A 17,468-nucleotide genomic window follows, 5' to 3' on the forward strand; every position below is an offset into this window, starting at 1 on the left:
TCGGGGTGTGAGAAGTTCTGCGTTAAGGGCTTTTTCGAGAACTTTTGCCCTAGGTGCATTGAGGGTTGTATAATGGTGAAACTTGAATGGCCGGGGAAGCTCCCTATTCTTATCGTTATTGTCGAACGGTCGTTTGCCGTCCTTTCTACTTCCGCCCACATCAGCCTCTTGCTGTCGTTTCCTTTGCGACAATCACATTTCCTCCATTTCCTCCATACGGATGAACTCAGCTGCTCGCTCTTGGAGCTCCTCCATAGTTTTTGGCGGTCGTGCATACAATTTTTCCGCAAAATATCCTGGTCTCATACACGAAGCCAAATTATTGATAATAAAAGATTGATCTATCTCTCTAACCCGTCGTGCGGTTTCAGTATACCTCTTCATAAAAGCCTTCAAAGTTTCTCCTTTCTCCTGCTTAGTATTTACTAAATTCACCGGTGTTACCTCATGTTTCCGATTGGATGCGTATTGTCTCCTAAAGAGGTTTTCCACAGTAGCGAAGCAATCCACTGTGTTGGGAGGAAGAGTGTTATACCATTCTAATGCCTCTTCCTTAAGTGATAACGAGAAGGCTCTACACATGATCGGGTCGCTGTCTGTATAGAATGCCATTGCATTGCCGAACGTCCTTAAGTGATTATCCGGATCAGCTGAACCATCATACTTATCCAACACGGGGGGAGTCTTTTCTGGCATTGGGGTTTGCATGATGGTCGCCGTGAAGGGTAATAAACTGGTAGGTCGAGCAGTTTGCAGGGGTGTTGGTTCCCTTCTAGCCCGACCGTTTCGGTTGGCGTGATTATGGCTTGCCTCATTAGCATTCCCTCGATTCGAGGCGGACCGCTCGGGAGGTTCTCGTTTGGCCCTTAGCGCCCCCATCTCCTCCTCATGCCTCCGCCGCATCTCTTGCTGCGCATGCGCCTGCGCTTGTATAGTCTGCGCCTGTGCCTCAATCTGGGCTTGTAACTCTCTTATTAAATATCTGGTGCTCTGCTCCTCCATATTTCTTGTGGTCACCATTGGGTTTCTTCAGCTTGCTCTCGGCCCCACGGTGGGCGCCAAAATGTTTCGGTGAGATTTGTGAGACCGAGACACTAACCTTCGACTGGTGCGCTTCGCTTGTCTGCTTCCAGTTTGGACCGATCGGTCACCTTCATTATTGGCCGCTTGGTGAACTTTAACCTTGATCGCTCAGTTGTCGCCTTGGATCGGAGGGGGAGGTACCTGCAAAAGGCACTCTGATGCTCAAGTTAGGAGGCGTTTTATGAACTGTTTGTTACAGTTCAATATTAAAGTCTTAATAGGACGTAAATAGAGCTATTATAGTATGAGTTGATTCTGTCTTTACCTCAAACCTAAACCCTTATTTATAGAGTTTAAAGGAATCTGACAAATTAATTTACCTCTTAATGGTCATTAATGCAAACCTTAATTGTTTAACGATAGCTGTTATCACATTCATTGTGCGTTAACTCTGCTCAATAATTGTCGAGACCGAATGGATGCGAAACTGGTCGAGACTGATCGGTAGCCTATGAACCCATAGTAACACTCCTCGTTCAAAAAGTTCACACAAGTAAAATATCCACAAAAGTAACGTGGGTTAGGATCAACCTATGGACATTTTTTTAGGAAAACATATTCATTTTGAATACAATTATAAAATAAATAAATAGATTATAGTTAATAATTATATTAAATTATATACTATATTTTTTTAATAACATAATAATAAGTATGATAAGAAAATATTGATTTAAATATAATAAAATTAAAACATTAGATTATCTAATAAAATATATAATTTTATATGTGTATATAAATGATATTGTTTTCAAGAAAATGGAAAATGAAGAGAAAGTTAAGAGACAGAGACTTTAAGAACTGAGACTATTTTTGGGCCCCACTTGAAGAGGCCTCTAAAAGTAGATTTTTTTAAGAATGGATTAAGACTGGTTCATGGCCATGGTTGACACCTCTAGACAGGGTCAATATCTCCTAAATTTTTAAAAAAATTAAAATAATATACCGTATATATTGGAATTTTCAATTTTTTAAATTATATATTATATATTGGGAATTGATGAAAATAAAATTAGATATCCTTTTATTTCTTTTATAAAGCACAATGTTTAATGTTAATAAATAAAAAACATAAAATCAAATATAATAATGAATAAAAATATTATTTAAGACATTTGTTTATATTTTATTTCACATTGTCTTTTGAGTTTCTCACATATTATACTCATTTCTTACTCTCACCTGTTTTTTTTTTCTCGAGAAAAAAAGGAAGTTAGACAGAAACTTATTATCTTTGCTTTCATTTATCATATGTTATCTTCCATTCTCGAAGAAAAAAAAGTTATTCTCTTTTATCTCAACTGATGATGAAATATTAGTTTAATAATTGACACTATATTTTTTTTTATCTCATGAACCTTTTGTATATTATTTTTTATGAATACAGAAAAAAAATGTATTATGTGTTTTTTTATAATTAGTTTTTAATTGTGACTTGATTATTATATATTTTTCTTTTAGTAATTACGTTTCTAATTTTTTTTATTAGATTATGATAAATTATTTTTTAATCTTAAACATTTGTTTTAAGAAAAACAGGTATATTTATGAAGAATAAAAGAATAATTTTATTTTTTTTAACTGGTGAAACTGAAAACAAATAAATTCAACTTCTTTACATATTTTGAAGCATGATATTATTGAGGAGCCCTTTCATAAGGTTAAAGGAAATACAAGTGAGGAGTTTCATGTTAATTCTTTGAAATGTCATTCAAGAAAATATCCTCAAATATAAAAATATCCAATGAGTCAAAGAGATAAAGTTAGAAAAGCTTATTTAAAATGTGGTCAATATCAAATATGACTTGAAAACTATCCTCTTTCTAAGGAGAAACATGCAAGGAGATTTCAATCTAATTGGTTTAAAAAATTTCCTTCTTGCCTAGAGTATTGCCTTACTAACGATGCAACTTATGTTTAGCATGTTATTTATTTAGTTCAAAGTAGTTGGTTGTCCTAGGTCATATGTGTGTACTAAATAAGGTTTTAGATAATGAAAAAAAAGGTTAATACAGGAAAAATAATGTGCATTTCTCAATCACATTGGAGATAGTCCTTACTAATCGCATAACAATGGAATGAAAGCTTATGAAGACTTGTTGAATTAATCTATGCACATTAATAACATTATAAATGTTCAAAGTTTAGAACAAGTTTGCCAGAATGTTTATGACTTAAAACCACTATCGATACACTTTGTTAACTAGTATTTCAAGCTTATGCATTTAGAGGCCATGAGGAAACACCATAGTATAAGTAAAAGAGGTAAATTTCTTGAGATGATTAAACTTCTAGCATCATATAATGATAAAATGGCACAAGTTGTGGTTGAAAATGCTCCATATATTGAAAAGTATATTTCACATCATATTTAGGAAAAAAAAATCTTACACATTTTTTTCTAGAAAAGTAAAAAGTCACATTCACGAAGAAATTAGAGATTCTAAATTTTGCATAATTGTTGATGAAACACGTGATGAATCTAAAAAAAGAGAAAATGGCTATTGTTTTGAGATTTGTAAATAAGGTTAGTAATAGAAAAGAACGATTTTGATATTGTGCATGTTAAAGATACATCAATTATCACTCTAAAAAAGGAATTAAGTGTTGTTCTCTCTAAGCATAATCTTGATGTTTCTAATATCTGTGATCAAGCATATGATGGTGCTATTAATATGAAGGGAGAATAGAATGGATTACAAACATTATTTCTTAATGACAATCCTTATGCTTATTATGTGCATTGTTTTGCTCATAGACTACAACTTGCTTGGGTGGTTCCTTCAAGGGAGGTTTGGAGCTCACATTTTTATTCCTTTGTAATGTGATGAAGCTATATAATGCATCTTGTCTGGCTCTTCAAAAAATTATTGTTGATGGATCAACTTATTCTTAAAGGGGTGATGATGATCCTACATTTAATACGTTCTCTTCATTTGAGTTCATATTGATTTTACATTTGTTAAAAGTGATTACTTATTGTCTTTGTTAAGCTTTGTAGAATCAGTCTCGGGATATATTGATTGTTGCACTTAATATGTTCTCTTCCTTTGAGTTTATATTGATTTTCCAATTAATGAAAGTGATTACTTATTGTCTTTCTTAAGAAAGAATGGTTGGTAAAACTTACTGAAAGGTGTGAAGTTGTTTTGTGAACATGACATTGATATTCTTGAATTTAATTCTACTTATGTTGTATGTTATGACCATTCTCGACATCAAAAGGATCATGTCACTAGATAAACAACTACAAAAATTAAATAAATAATAAAAGATGAATTTCTTATCAATAGAATTGTTTATATTGAAAAAAATAGCTAAAAGTTTTAGTTATAATTCAATTATTGATGAATACAAGAATCTCAAATGAAAAACAATTTTTTAAGATAGGTTTGATTTCTTTTTGTAGTTATAATTATATTAAATTATATATTAATTTTTACTGTATTAATAACAATTATTAAATATATAAATTTCGAGTGTACCAAAAAACAATTATATGTCAAGATCATGTTGAAAATCGAAGTGTGGGTCTAAGTCCCACATTAGATAGAAATGAGAAAGTAGGACAATATATAAAAGTGAAAGACTTATTAACCCATCAGATGAACCTCCTCTTCAGTAGACCCAACAGGTACTTCCGCAGGAGGAGGATGTGGAAGGGACTCACCCTCCCTCCTCTTCAGTTCATCATATGTCTGGTTTGTACAAATGAGATATGAATGGAAAATTGAGAGGACACCAAGAAACCAACCAGCTATAAAGCAGTATACAATCAGAAAATCTGCTAAATAATCATGTGATATTGTCCTCCAAACATTTTGCCGTTTATGTCAGAAAACCGTTAGTTCAAGAACTGAAATGAAGTAGACATCTGGGTAGTATAAAAAAAAACATGTTTCTGTTTCTAACAAATGAAGCCAAGGAAGAGGGTCTCCAAAAAGAAGACGGGTCTTCATGTTTTTCTCGTAGAATAAGAAAATAACATAATGAACATATTAACACTCATTTGTGCGGTTTAAGTGTCAATTGATTAGATCTATCTTTGGAGTGTTTAGAAAAGATTGTAACCTTACAGAACATAGATGTCATGGCAATTGTAGACACATACTAACATCACTAACTTCACTCACTTGTGTTGTAGTCATCAAATAGATAAGAAGATAAGTATTGCCTACTCTAAAGTTTATTCAATAATTCTTTTGAACTGATATCCCAGTAGCATAAAAGAAATTTGGATAAAAATATGTAACAATATCTCATTGAAAGTTTGAAGCTTCACTTGTTACAGTATAATGGACTTACTCTTCCAATGCACCGGCCAACGCCCCCACAATGATGATCATATCCCTCGATACAATTGTTGCATATAGAACAATGAGTAGTACTAAGAGGTCTATAAAGCAAGCACGTATCACAAAACTCTACTTTCTCTATGTGACCATTAACAACATCTTTTGTTGGAGCTAGTTTCAGATGAGGGGTTGTGAGATTAATCGATTCCATGGAAGAGGTAGGTATATCAAATGTATCGTCAAATTCAAGAGGTCTTGAATTTCTAGGGACAATTCCAGGATCTCTCACATTTGTTATGAGGAGGAAAATTAAATCCTGCATGGGTTGTTGGGCAACTATGCATATTAAAAAGTTGTATTACCATTCTGTAGCTGAAAAAAGACAATACACAAGAGAAAATGGTAGAAAGATGCATAAGATGACAACTAGTTTATGTAAACTCTTCGGGAATTAAATGCCAATGGTATTTACCAAAACAGTGAGAACTGCACCCACAACCACTACAGGAAACCAAAAGTCATGAGAAAAGTCATCATTCTTCTTGATTTGAAGATATATTTTTACACAAAATGCAATTGCAGGTGCAGCAATCAGGAATGTTGTAAGAAGCAGGGAAGCTATATCTGGACCAAATATCATCCTCACACCAAATAAAAACTTCTGAAAAAAGTCAAACAAAGAAGAATTAGTAAGTATAACATGCTTGTTATTGCTGCAAGATATCCAATTATCTTTTCATTGGGTTTGGGCTCTAAACTATGCCAAAAAGTCAAAAAGTCGAAAATTGTGGTCATCACATTTTTAACTCACTTAAGTTAAGTGAAGGGTCTGCCACAGTGTGTGAGTGTCCTTTGAGTCTCAAAACAGATAGCCACACAGCTTGTTAGAGAAAATTCTGCATAATTTTTCACTGTGCAGTCTCGATAAAATGAAGATTCGGGATTCATTCACTGTTTGATTGGATGTCTGAGATTAGAGATATCAACCCAACACAATAGCTCTATTTTTAGAGTTCTTCTTTCTTTGTTTTTCACTTTTGTAAACTTTGTAGCTTTAATCTTTGATTTAGAGTTAACACTAGTTTGTGCAAGTAATTAAGAATTCTTTGTATCATTGGTTGATCATAATGAAAATATTTCTTTAGTTTGTACGACTTGTATTTTTTTATCCTTAAATTGAGAGGTTTTTCATAATTATGGTGTCTTTGATATTTTATTTTGGGGATTTATTGTTGTTATTAATTAATTATTGCTCCTCATATATTCTAGAAAGTTAGAAGAATTTTATCCGATGCATTATGTGATAGTATTGTGTTGTTTTCACATCACTTTTCTACCCAAAACATCAAGGTAATAACTTTCATACGGTAGACATATAGAAGCTTAAAAAATCCACAGCCATGTCAAATTCATCTATTGAAATGAAATTTTGACCAAAAGAAAAGTGTTCCCGTTGAAGTGGCACCGGTACATAATAGGTTAAAATCATCCAAACATCATCTATTCACATTTGCCGATTAAAAAAGCAAATAAATAAAAAAACATCATGGATTCACATTTACATAAAAATGATTACACAAGATTAATCCCCGATTTGCAAGCATTAATTTTTGTCCCTAATTTACCATCAACCCTCTAAAGCGATCAAGCAAGCATCGATACAATTGAAATTCTCGATCAAAAGCAATATTCATCATGTTGGAAGAAACATTCCACAACTAAAAAGATATTGAATCACGACCTAAGAGGCAATCTATTAATATAAAAAATCAACAAAACATGATTGAGGCATGGACAAACAAGTACAACAATTCAAACAAAGATTGAATTGTGACCAAACACAATTCATTCATGATCAAAATCCAGTTGTGAGACATGAAAACCAATTCAAAACAAAAGTTGAAATATAATCTCACGTTGCCTTTCCTCCAACCTTGATAGACCCTCTTTTGTTGCTGACCCACATTACTAGGAGAAACCCCCATTTCTGGATTTCTGTTTCCAGCCATGGCAGCAACACCTCGTGTGCAATCAAAATTGCACCCTAATGCCTTGATAAAACCCATAAACCCAATTCAAGTCCCGACTCAGAAACAAAAATCCTCTTAAAAATCCAAAATGTTCTGGCTTTCCTTACGAGTCGCAGAGGAAAGAGACAAGGCAGATGAAAGAGAGAAAAAGAGAAGAGAGAAAAAGAGAGAGATAGAAAAAGAGAGAGAGAGAGAGAGAGAGAGAGAGAGAGAGAGAGAGAGAGAGAGAGAGAACAAAGAGATGTTTGGAATGGCAGCAATTGAGAATCAAGCTGTGACACCAAATCAAAACAAGAAAATTTGTGGGGTTGAAGGGATCGTTGGAAGATGACAATCTCGATGATCCTTTTCTAATCAATTCCTCCCTCGAAGTTTCTTACTTTTTCTTTCCTTCTCTTATTATTTTCTTCTCTTTCTCTTTCTCTCTTCCTCTTCTGGTGTTCTGGACTGATTTCCCAATTCTTCGCGGCTTTTACGCGCGGAATGTTTCTTTACAACACTACAACCTTTCCTTTTCCGTTTCACACAACATTCTTAAATTCTATCATACGTGGCTTTTTCTTTTTTGTTCTAAAATACATCACCAATCATGAAAATTATAGATTAAATAACACCCATAAATATTTATTTATAGCTCATCATTAAATCTTCCAAACAACCTTCGTCTTAGAAAATTATGTTGTCTCTCTGTATTATTTTTCTCATAAGTATAATATGCAATAAAATAAAAACTTACACGATGAATGATAAAAATCATATACTTTTAAGAAATGCAAAAAATGTCGAAAAGCAAAAGGCCAAGGTACTGAAAAAACAAGTCACATATAAAATAAATCTGATCTAAATTTTTAATGATGATTAGTGGTGAATACGATGATGTTGATAACTTGAATGTTAATGACGGCCGGAATAGATAAAGAAGATTCACACGTATAAAACACTCTTTGATACTTGGAAAAGTAAGAGAATTTTATGATCTATTAATACAATAGTAAATATGAGAATGTGGTTGTACCTCTTCGAAAAATACCAAGTATATTTATAAAATTTCTAGATCCTATGAGAGATAAGTTATAAAATAAAATATAATAAAAACTTATCATATTTATGATAAATCAGCCTGATAATAACAGTAATATATTATTTAACCAGATTAATGATATATTATGTTGATATATGATATAAAAGGATATTTATAATGTAATCAAACTATCAAAATTTGACCATGTTATGTTATTATTCGGTAACTGCTCTAACAAATATCTCTATAAATATTATTTAATCACTTTACGGCAATAATGTCTTTTAACATATTTGTTGGATTGGGTATAGACACAAGCCTCTCAAGCTCATAAATTTGATTAGCAGATGGAGTCAACTTGTTACTATTGGCCGAGTTGTAGTCAACTTTACGTTGCAGGTGGAATGACAATTTGATCGGATTTTATGTGGTCATCATTGACCATGCTGAACTTAGAGCATGATTAAAATCAAAAATTACAGTCCAAACCTGAGATCAAACACAAACATCTTTAACACCTGCATCATTGTCAACTAGCATATTGTAGTTGGAAGCATCAAATATCAAATCTTCAAGCTTGTAATCATCAAATCTTTAAACTTCAACAAGCTTCTATATCAACAGATAGATCTAACAAGGAGTGTCACAATCCTTGTTAAACTGACAAGCCATCGCAGAATCAGCTGGAACTTTCTTAAATTGAACCTCGTTTCTATCATTCTTTTTGGCAGCATCATTCTCAGGGTCTTCACAACCACAATCCATATGCTGATCATTATGATACATATTCTCTGCTACTGTAAAATTCTGATGAGATTCAGAATGATGAATAACAGAATCAACATGTTGATTGTTTTGATAGTCAACCTCATTTTCTTTTTCTACCAAAGTGATAGGCTCAAGCGCAGGCATGTATTCAGATTCAACCATTTGGTTTTTAGAAAAAGTTTCCCCATTTCTGTCGTGGTCAGGAACACTTTTATCAGCAGAAACAATTTTTTCCCCATACCATCCAAATGGATATAAAACCTTTTCAAATTGTGTCTTAGGAACATAAACTTAAAGTGTTCTTAATCCCGCTATGCCCATTGGATTGCCTTTTTCAATTGTCAATATAGTGATCTATCACATTGCAAATAGAATAGAAGGGAGGAAGTTTCTCATACTCCATGTCTGCAACAAAAAGTGAACCCTGGCCTTTTAATCCAAAGTTGATTTTGTAGCTCGATCGAAAGATCCACGTCAACAACCACACGAGCAAAGAAACCTTATGTCTTCATCATAGTGTTGTCATCCGAAGATAAGAGGATACTAATGCCCCTAGCAATTGAAATGGTCGCCTAGGCTTCCAATATTCAAGCGGTAGGCCACAGATTTTTTGGTTAATTTCATAGTGGGCGCAAAAATTTGGGACCATGAAAAGTCTTAACGTACCCGGAGAGAGGTTCCAAGATCCAATGGTTAAAACTCATAATCGTGTCCTCTACGGAACTAAAAGCAAATTCAGAGAATTCTTTTCGAAGAGGGATGACTTTCCAAGATCCAAGGGACTTCCAAGGTTTGGCCAACTCTCTGCATAGCTAAAGATGAGTTAAAGACTTATCACCATTAGGGAGAATCACTCTCCCAGTAGATGATTTTTTCATTCGTCCAACCTCGCAAGGTAGTCTTCTTCAGCCACTTGGAGCGCTACCATGTCGCCTTTAATGCAAAGAGGTGGCAATTGAAAAAAAGGAATATTACAGGCATTGTGTAAGACCTGGGTAAAAGTTTTCTTTTATGCATTCATACCTGTTAGAAATATTATATCTTTTATCTTTCAGTTAGTTTGTTATTATTTATTATTTGTATTTTGGGCTTATCCCATATTTTTTTCTATTATAAATAGAGAACCCTATGTATGTTTAACACAAGGGAGATTAATCTCATATAATTTTCACTATGTTTAACATGGTATCAGAGCAGAATTTCTGATATCTTCCGGTGGTCTTTGCTGTCTGCCGGCGGCCGGCCGTCATGGCTGCCGGCAGCCCCTAAAAATTTCATAAGATTCAAGTTTTCTTCTTCTTAAATCTCAGCACCCAGAACCACTGCCTCCTCTGAATCACCGGACCTCCCTCTCTCTGTTTAGACCTTCAAGAGCAGCCATTGCTGCCATCGAAATATGTCTTCTTCTCACCGCATGCTTCTGTATCTTCGAACCTCCTTCTTCTTTCTGCGTAATTTGCCGTAGAGGGTTTCGCCTCTGTATTGCTGTTCTTGCCTTGTTCTTCCTTTCTTATTGTATTTGCCGCACAGATCTGCTGCGTTTATTGCATCCTTCTCCGCTGCTCTCCTTCATCCACTTCTGAAGTTGAAGTATTTATTGCCTCCTTCTCCGCTGCTCTCCTTCATCCACTTCTGAAGTTGAAGTGTTTATTGCCTCCTTCTCCGCTGCTCTCCTTCATCCACTTCTGAAGTTGAAGTGTTTATTGTCTCCTTCTCCGCTGCTCTCCTTCATCCACTTCTGAAGTTGAAGTGTTTATTGCCTCCTCCATTATTCTCCTTCATCCACTTTTGAAGTTGAAGTTTCACAAGCTTGGTTCACACTTTTGAAGTTGAAGTGTTTATTGTCTCACTCTTGAAGAAAAATCATCTAGTTCAAAACCTAGTTTAGTTATTTCAAGCTTGGTTCATACAATTTGTATGCTCCAGCTTGAGGGGGAGTGTTAGAAATATTATATCTTTTATCTTTCAGTTTATCTTTCAGTTAGTTTGTTATTATTTATTATTTGTATTTTGGGCTTATCCCATATTTTTTTTTATTATAAATAGAGAACCCTACGTGTGTTTAACACAAGGGAGATTAATCTCATATAATTTTCACTATGTTTAACAATACCAACTGCCTAAGTAATTTGGGAGGAGAAATACCAACCCCTTGTTGTAAACACTCCCAAGGAATGGCAAAACCCAAAAACTCTGACCCCATATCCTTAAGAACCGGAAAAAGAATGAAGCAAAAACACAAACAGATAGAGGGCACACCAGAGAATGAAAGCAATACACTTCACCACAACCAGCGAACCCTTTCCTTTTTAACAAACACCTAGAGTGCCAGAAAAAGAAGAAGAAGAAAACAATTTAGTCTCCACCAGCCTGCCAAAGCACCGGGGAAACTAAGAGGAGGCCAAAACCCAAGAAAACTAGAAAACAACTAAAACCAGAAAATAAATGCAGAAAGAAAGATAACGGACAAGTCGCGCTAAGCTCGAAGATAACCGCTTAGCCAAAACTGAACCTCTGTCACTGTCACACGAAGCAAAAAAACCACAACGACAAAAGAGCAAACCCTACTTGTGCACTCATGATTGGTCCGAAACCACTGCAGCAAAACGATGACGCAAAGAAATCTTATAACATTTTTGGATTTTTTAATTTTTACCAACACCAAATATATGTAATTATAAATATTTAATTTTTCTTATAATAAACATATGCGAGTAAATATAATTTTACTCAACTAGTATATATAGGTAAAAATGTGAGTAGTTATAAATATTGTTTGCTGTTATGATGGTATTTTATGCTTTTATAAAGATTTATTATTTAATTCAACTATAACATTAAATAGTTAATAAACACGATTAAAGTTCATTAACAAAGTCTAAAAAATTTCAATACAAAGTTTATAGTTTATAAAAATTCATTCCGATGCTTTTAACTAAAATATTTAACATTTTAACAAACTCTATAATATATTTAACGTTTTTATTATAAATAATAAAAAACGAACCCTTTTAAAAATCCAAATTACCATTGAGAATTTAAAAAATTAATAATGTACCGAAATGAAAAAAAAAAACAAACAAACAAAAGAACTAACAACAACGTTTATATTTTATATAAAAAGAATAGTTGATTTCCAATGTTCGATAAAAAAGAAATGGGTAAGTTAATTAATTTTACTTATATAATGTCTGAAATTTAATTTTTATTTTACAAATGTCTAATAAATAAATAATTTAAGTAGCGATAATATTTAAAAAGACTATATAATTCAATGGATAAGCGTTTTTTCACTCCAAGATTGGGAGTTTTTTTTTTTTTTATCGTTAATAGACCAATATTGCATCTACTTGCATAAAAAATGAGTTAACATTTTATTAATAAATTTAACTATAAATTAAGAGTATAAAGATAACTCTTCATTAATACATATGAAAGTGGTCCATATATTTGTTATATTTTGAAAAAGAAAAAAAAGTTCATTTATTTCTTACATAAGGAATTATATAATATGTGAACTTTTATCTCTACAGAATCTGTCATTATTGCTTAAAGTAGACAAATAAAATATGCATATAATATTTTCTAGTTACAAAAATACAATTTGCGTAGATATTACAATAAAAAGACATTAACCTTATTTCTTCCAGTATGTGTTAGTAACAAATTTGAAATTCAAAAATAAAAGTTTTACCACTAAAGGAAAGTGCTAATAACACATTCTTGTTATTAATTAAAATATATTAAAATTTACAAAACAAGCATACGCAATTGTTTGTAATTTGTAATAAATTTAAACTAATATAGAAGGAAAATAAATAAAAAATTAAAGGTATTTTCTTTTAACAATTCTAAATTCTTCTAATTCTAATAATTGTATTTACTTCTTTTTTTTATAATTAAGTGAAAGGATATAATATTACTCTTATTCCATGCTATAACAAAACACTTGGAATTGCAGACAAAATCTAGCATCCTAACTAACTTTAAGAAAGGGAATAAAATTGTTCATCGTTGATTAATCTAACTCCTTCATTCATTTATAGATCCTGCATTCATATGTGAACATATGTCAGTTTTTGTAACTAGTCACTTTTTTTTTTCTCTCTCAACATTGAAAATATCTAAGTTTCCATTGAGACATGTCATTTGTTTCATTCACTTTAGAAGTTCCATTATAAATGAAACCACTTGTACCCTTTTGCATGTTTCTTCATTCATCAGAAAATCAATATTCTAACCTCAGAGTCCATTCCCTCTCAGAATATGCCAAAAGAATCTGCATCAACGACAGTTATTTTAAATCATTCGAGTCCTCAAGCTTCTGTGACTAACAAGTTCTGCAAATCTGTTGCAAGTTCTTGATCATTGACTGTTTAGGGAAAAAGTAATATATTTTAAATGGTACCTTCAAAGAACCAACAGAATCACTGCTTCTCTTCTTGTGCATTGGCTCCTCCAGTTTTGGATTTAGTTTGTTCAGCAGGAACAAAGATATCATATTCACCTTCTTTTTCTCCTGCTTTTTTCTTTAAAGTATCATCAATGCCACTATAATCCAGTTCCTTCAAGATGGGAGGAACTCGCATACCATCTTTGCCATACATTGTTCCCATTTCCATGTCAAATTTGTGCTTTGAGCTTATAAAACCTCTTTCCAAATCTGTAGTATACGATTCATCTGGAATATCATCCTCAACCACAACCCATTCTCTGAAATTTATCAATGATTTTGGGATCCTACCACAGGAAAGTTCTTTGAAGTTTCGCATTATTCCCTTTGTATATGGATTTTCCTTCTTATCGTATCGGTACCGAAAATTCTCATAGGTTGTCTGTAACAAAAGACAAGATAAAAAAAGTGAGTATGGTAGTATTATTTTGACTATGTTTAGCAACCCTAGAAAAAGAGTATCATTCTTTCCAAAACATTCACTTCACAACCCTAAATAATAATTTTTTAACCATGTTTAGCATTATTTTTTAATTTAAAATCTTAATATACATTGTTATATTATTAAAGTGGGTTGTAAAGTGGGAGTAATTTTTTTTCAAGAGTGTCAAAATACTCTTTTCCACAATACAAAGTGATGAGAAAGTATGTGAGGCTTTACAGATAAAGCATACGTAAAGATCAAGACACAATACACATATTCATTAAATAATGAAGCAGATGATGAATTTGCTACAACTAAATCATGCTAAAACTCAACTTTGATTAAATAATGAGAAATATATTTGTATGTTTAATTACTGCAGTAGTCCAATATTCTTAAATATATAAGTAAGAATAATAGTATGCATAAATTAAATTATATAACTAATGACCAATTCTAAGATAATCACATGTACATGCAATAAGAAACCATTATATGAATGTTGCAAATATTAATGTTCAATGGAAAAAGAAATGAATACCTGGTTGGTGGAAATCAAATAAAGATGGAAAACCGTTAGCCCTCCCACGAACCAAACAGCTATGAAGCAATAAACAATGAGAGTAACTGATAGAACATCATGTGACATGTTGACCCACAATCTACCCTTTTGTCGGAGAAGGTTAACCCAAGAAAAAGCAAACACATATATACACAACAAGGTTGATGTTGATATGAACAAAATGAAGAATGGATAGTTACGCTGCAGAAACAAGAACGAAAAGGAACAAAGTTAGGTTCTTTTGAAGAAAAAAAAAGGCATATCAATACATGTTCTAAGTTCATTTGTTATCAAATTCAATAAACATACATTACGTGTTAATGTGTGATCTGTAATAGTGCATATCAGTATATTCAAAACTTCTGCAAAAGCAGATAAAAGAAACAAACATTAATGTTGTAGATAAGTAGGGGAACTTACTGATGCAATGCACTGACCAACCCAAGGGCAATGATGATCAAACTTTTGCACACAATTGTTGCAAATAGAACAATGAGAGGCACGTGGCGGACGATACAACAAACAAGTGTCACAAAATTTCACCTTTACTGTGTGACCATTAACAGTCATATCTTTCACTCTGGGAAACTTCAAATTAGGGGCCTTATTGTTTATCCATTCCATGGATGGTGTGTTTATGTCTAAAGGTTCATCTAATTCAGGTGGTTGTGCATTTCTGGGGATAATGCCTGGATCTCTACTAGATGTCATGAAGAGAAAAACAAAAACCTGTTACAACCAATTAAATGATGTTAAGAATACCATTCCCATGTTAAACACTCAATATTGATAAGGCAAAACCTTTCAACTTTACCAACCAAAACTGTGAGAACCACTCCTCCAATTAGTACAGGGTTGCTAAAGTGAGGGTCTTCTTTCTTTAATGATAATAGCATTCTTATGCAAAATGTAATTGCAGGACCTCCAATCAGGAACGATGTTAGAAAAAGAGATGATGCATCCTGACCGAAAACTAATCTTCCACCACAGAGAAATTTCTGACAACAAAAACGTTAATTATGCATAATTAAATTACATCACAATATAGTGAAATTATCATACCTAATAGACTACTTCCTAAATAAACAATTTGATGAATCAATTATACCCTTTAAGAGAAACATTAAGTGACGGAAAGAGTATAGATGGTGTATAAAATTTGAAGGGAAAAAAGTGTACATTGTTTCCTTTCCAAACTTGGTAGAGCCTTCTCTTGACGCCGGAAGGTGGAATTGAGGTGGCGATAGACGAGGAGCGAGAGGCCATTTTATTATTGTTTTGGTGGCAGGAATCGTGGTTGAACAGGGTGGGGTGTGACGATGATGTTGTGTACGATGTTGTTGCAATGATCACCTCTGTCAGCAAAAATCCACTTGCATTTGTTTCGTGGTATTGAATTAAGACTTTTGCTTAATGTTCTGGATTATTGTTCCTCACCGCGAGATCAATTGGCCGTGGTAGGGGAACAACAAGAAGGGAATTGAATTTCCCTTCTGAAGTTCCTTCCTTTTTTTTCTTACAATCTCATTTTCTCACACCTTCTCGCCTCTCTCCCCTCTCTCTCTCTCTTCATCCATGAAACAAGCATTGCTCTAACGATCTTTCAAATCCACCGATCTTTTCGTTACTACTAACTATTTTAGACAACATTGTAATGCTATATGGTACTAATTTTTTTCAGCACGTTAATGTGTGTGATCACACAAATCCCATAAATCATTTTTTTAATGTATATTCTATGATAAAATATTGCATATGAAGAAATTAATAAACTTTGGATATAATTTTTATGATTAATTGAGAAATTCATATATAGATATAATTGCAAGTAGAACTTCAATGCTAGATTTTTATTTATTTTTACTAACTATATATGTATTGGATGTCTCAGGGATAAATGTAGTTATATGTGCAAAAGACTGTTAGTTTACGAATAGTAGTTCAGATTATTAAACCATTTCAGTTTAATTATAATGTAAAGAAAAACTAGAAAAAAGTTGTAATATTTTTGTAAATTAATGATTTTTTTATATTTAACTTTCTATGAAATAAAGATAACAGAATTTAAAAAACATTGAATATTTAAAATGCCTCAAAATCAGTAAAACATTAGAAACTAATTAGATTATTTAGTGTGTGAATTGTAATTATAATAAGTATACTCCGTATTTAATAAAGATAAGAACGTGAATTGTTAATATATGAACTGAAATGTTTCGTAACTCGATGAATTATAACAAGCTTTAGTAAACAAATAATAAGATTAAAATAATATTCTTAAAATCATATCCTTAAAATCATATAAGAACAAGAATATATATATATATATATATATATATATATACTACTTCTTAATTTTAGAATCCATAATAAGGGTACTTTTGACAACTGAAATTTGATACTTTAAGAGGTTACACACACGCAAAGACACACAAACACAGACACACACAGACACACAAACACAGACACGCATACACAGACACATAGAGACACAGACACGCATACACAGACACATAGAGACACAGACACACACACCCACACACACACGCACAAACGCACACTCACACACACACACACACACACAAACCCGCGCGCACGGACACACATACACAGACACACACACGCGCACACATGCACATGCGCACACCCACACACATCCACACACGCTCGCACAAACAAGCCAACACACATACAACACACGAACACAACACACACACACACGAATACGTACACGTACACACACACACACAAACATACAAACACACAGACACACACACGCAAAAAACTCACACGCACACGCACATACACACACACACAAACACGCACGCACAC

At 32.9% G+C, this 17,468-nt stretch overlaps 3 protein-coding genes across 3 annotated transcripts; all 3 read right to left on the reverse strand.

Annotated features, from left to right (window-relative positions):
* Nucleotides 1-192: 192 nt before the first annotated feature.
* Nucleotides 193-1,002, reverse strand: LOC128195344 (uncharacterized). The gene has a single exon (XM_052872612.1). The coding sequence runs from the start codon at nt 1,000-1,002 to the stop codon at nt 193-195; it is 810 nt and encodes a 269-aa protein (XP_052728572.1).
* Nucleotides 1,003-5,414: 4,412 nt separating this feature from the next.
* On the reverse strand, nt 5,415-7,824 carry LOC108327530 (probable protein S-acyltransferase 3). Its single transcript, XM_052873619.1, has 2 exons — nt 7,295-7,824; nt 5,415-6,039 (listed from the first exon to the last, which is right to left on the reverse strand). Exons 1-2 carry the CDS (start codon nt 7,442-7,444, stop codon nt 5,830-5,832), a joined length of 360 nt encoding a protein of 119 aa, XP_052729579.1. The 5' UTR covers nt 7,445-7,824; the 3' UTR covers nt 5,415-5,829.
* A 5,421-nt stretch (nt 7,825-13,245) lies between these two features.
* Nucleotides 13,246-16,158, reverse strand: LOC108327531 (probable protein S-acyltransferase 1). Its single transcript, XM_052873447.1, has 6 exons — nt 15,816-16,158; nt 15,455-15,634; nt 15,057-15,365; nt 14,616-14,837; nt 13,606-14,032; nt 13,246-13,476 (listed from the first exon to the last, which is right to left on the reverse strand). Exons 1-5 carry the CDS (start codon nt 15,900-15,902, stop codon nt 13,625-13,627), a joined length of 1,206 nt encoding a protein of 401 aa, XP_052729407.1. The 5' UTR covers nt 15,903-16,158; the 3' UTR covers nt 13,246-13,476; nt 13,606-13,624.
* Nucleotides 16,159-17,468: the final 1,310 nt, after the last annotated feature.

The sequence above is a fragment of the Vigna angularis genome, chromosome 2, assembly GCF_016808095.1.
Source record: "Vigna angularis cultivar LongXiaoDou No.4 chromosome 2, ASM1680809v1, whole genome shotgun sequence".
Lineage (NCBI taxonomy): Eukaryota > Viridiplantae > Streptophyta > Magnoliopsida > Fabales > Fabaceae > Vigna > Vigna angularis.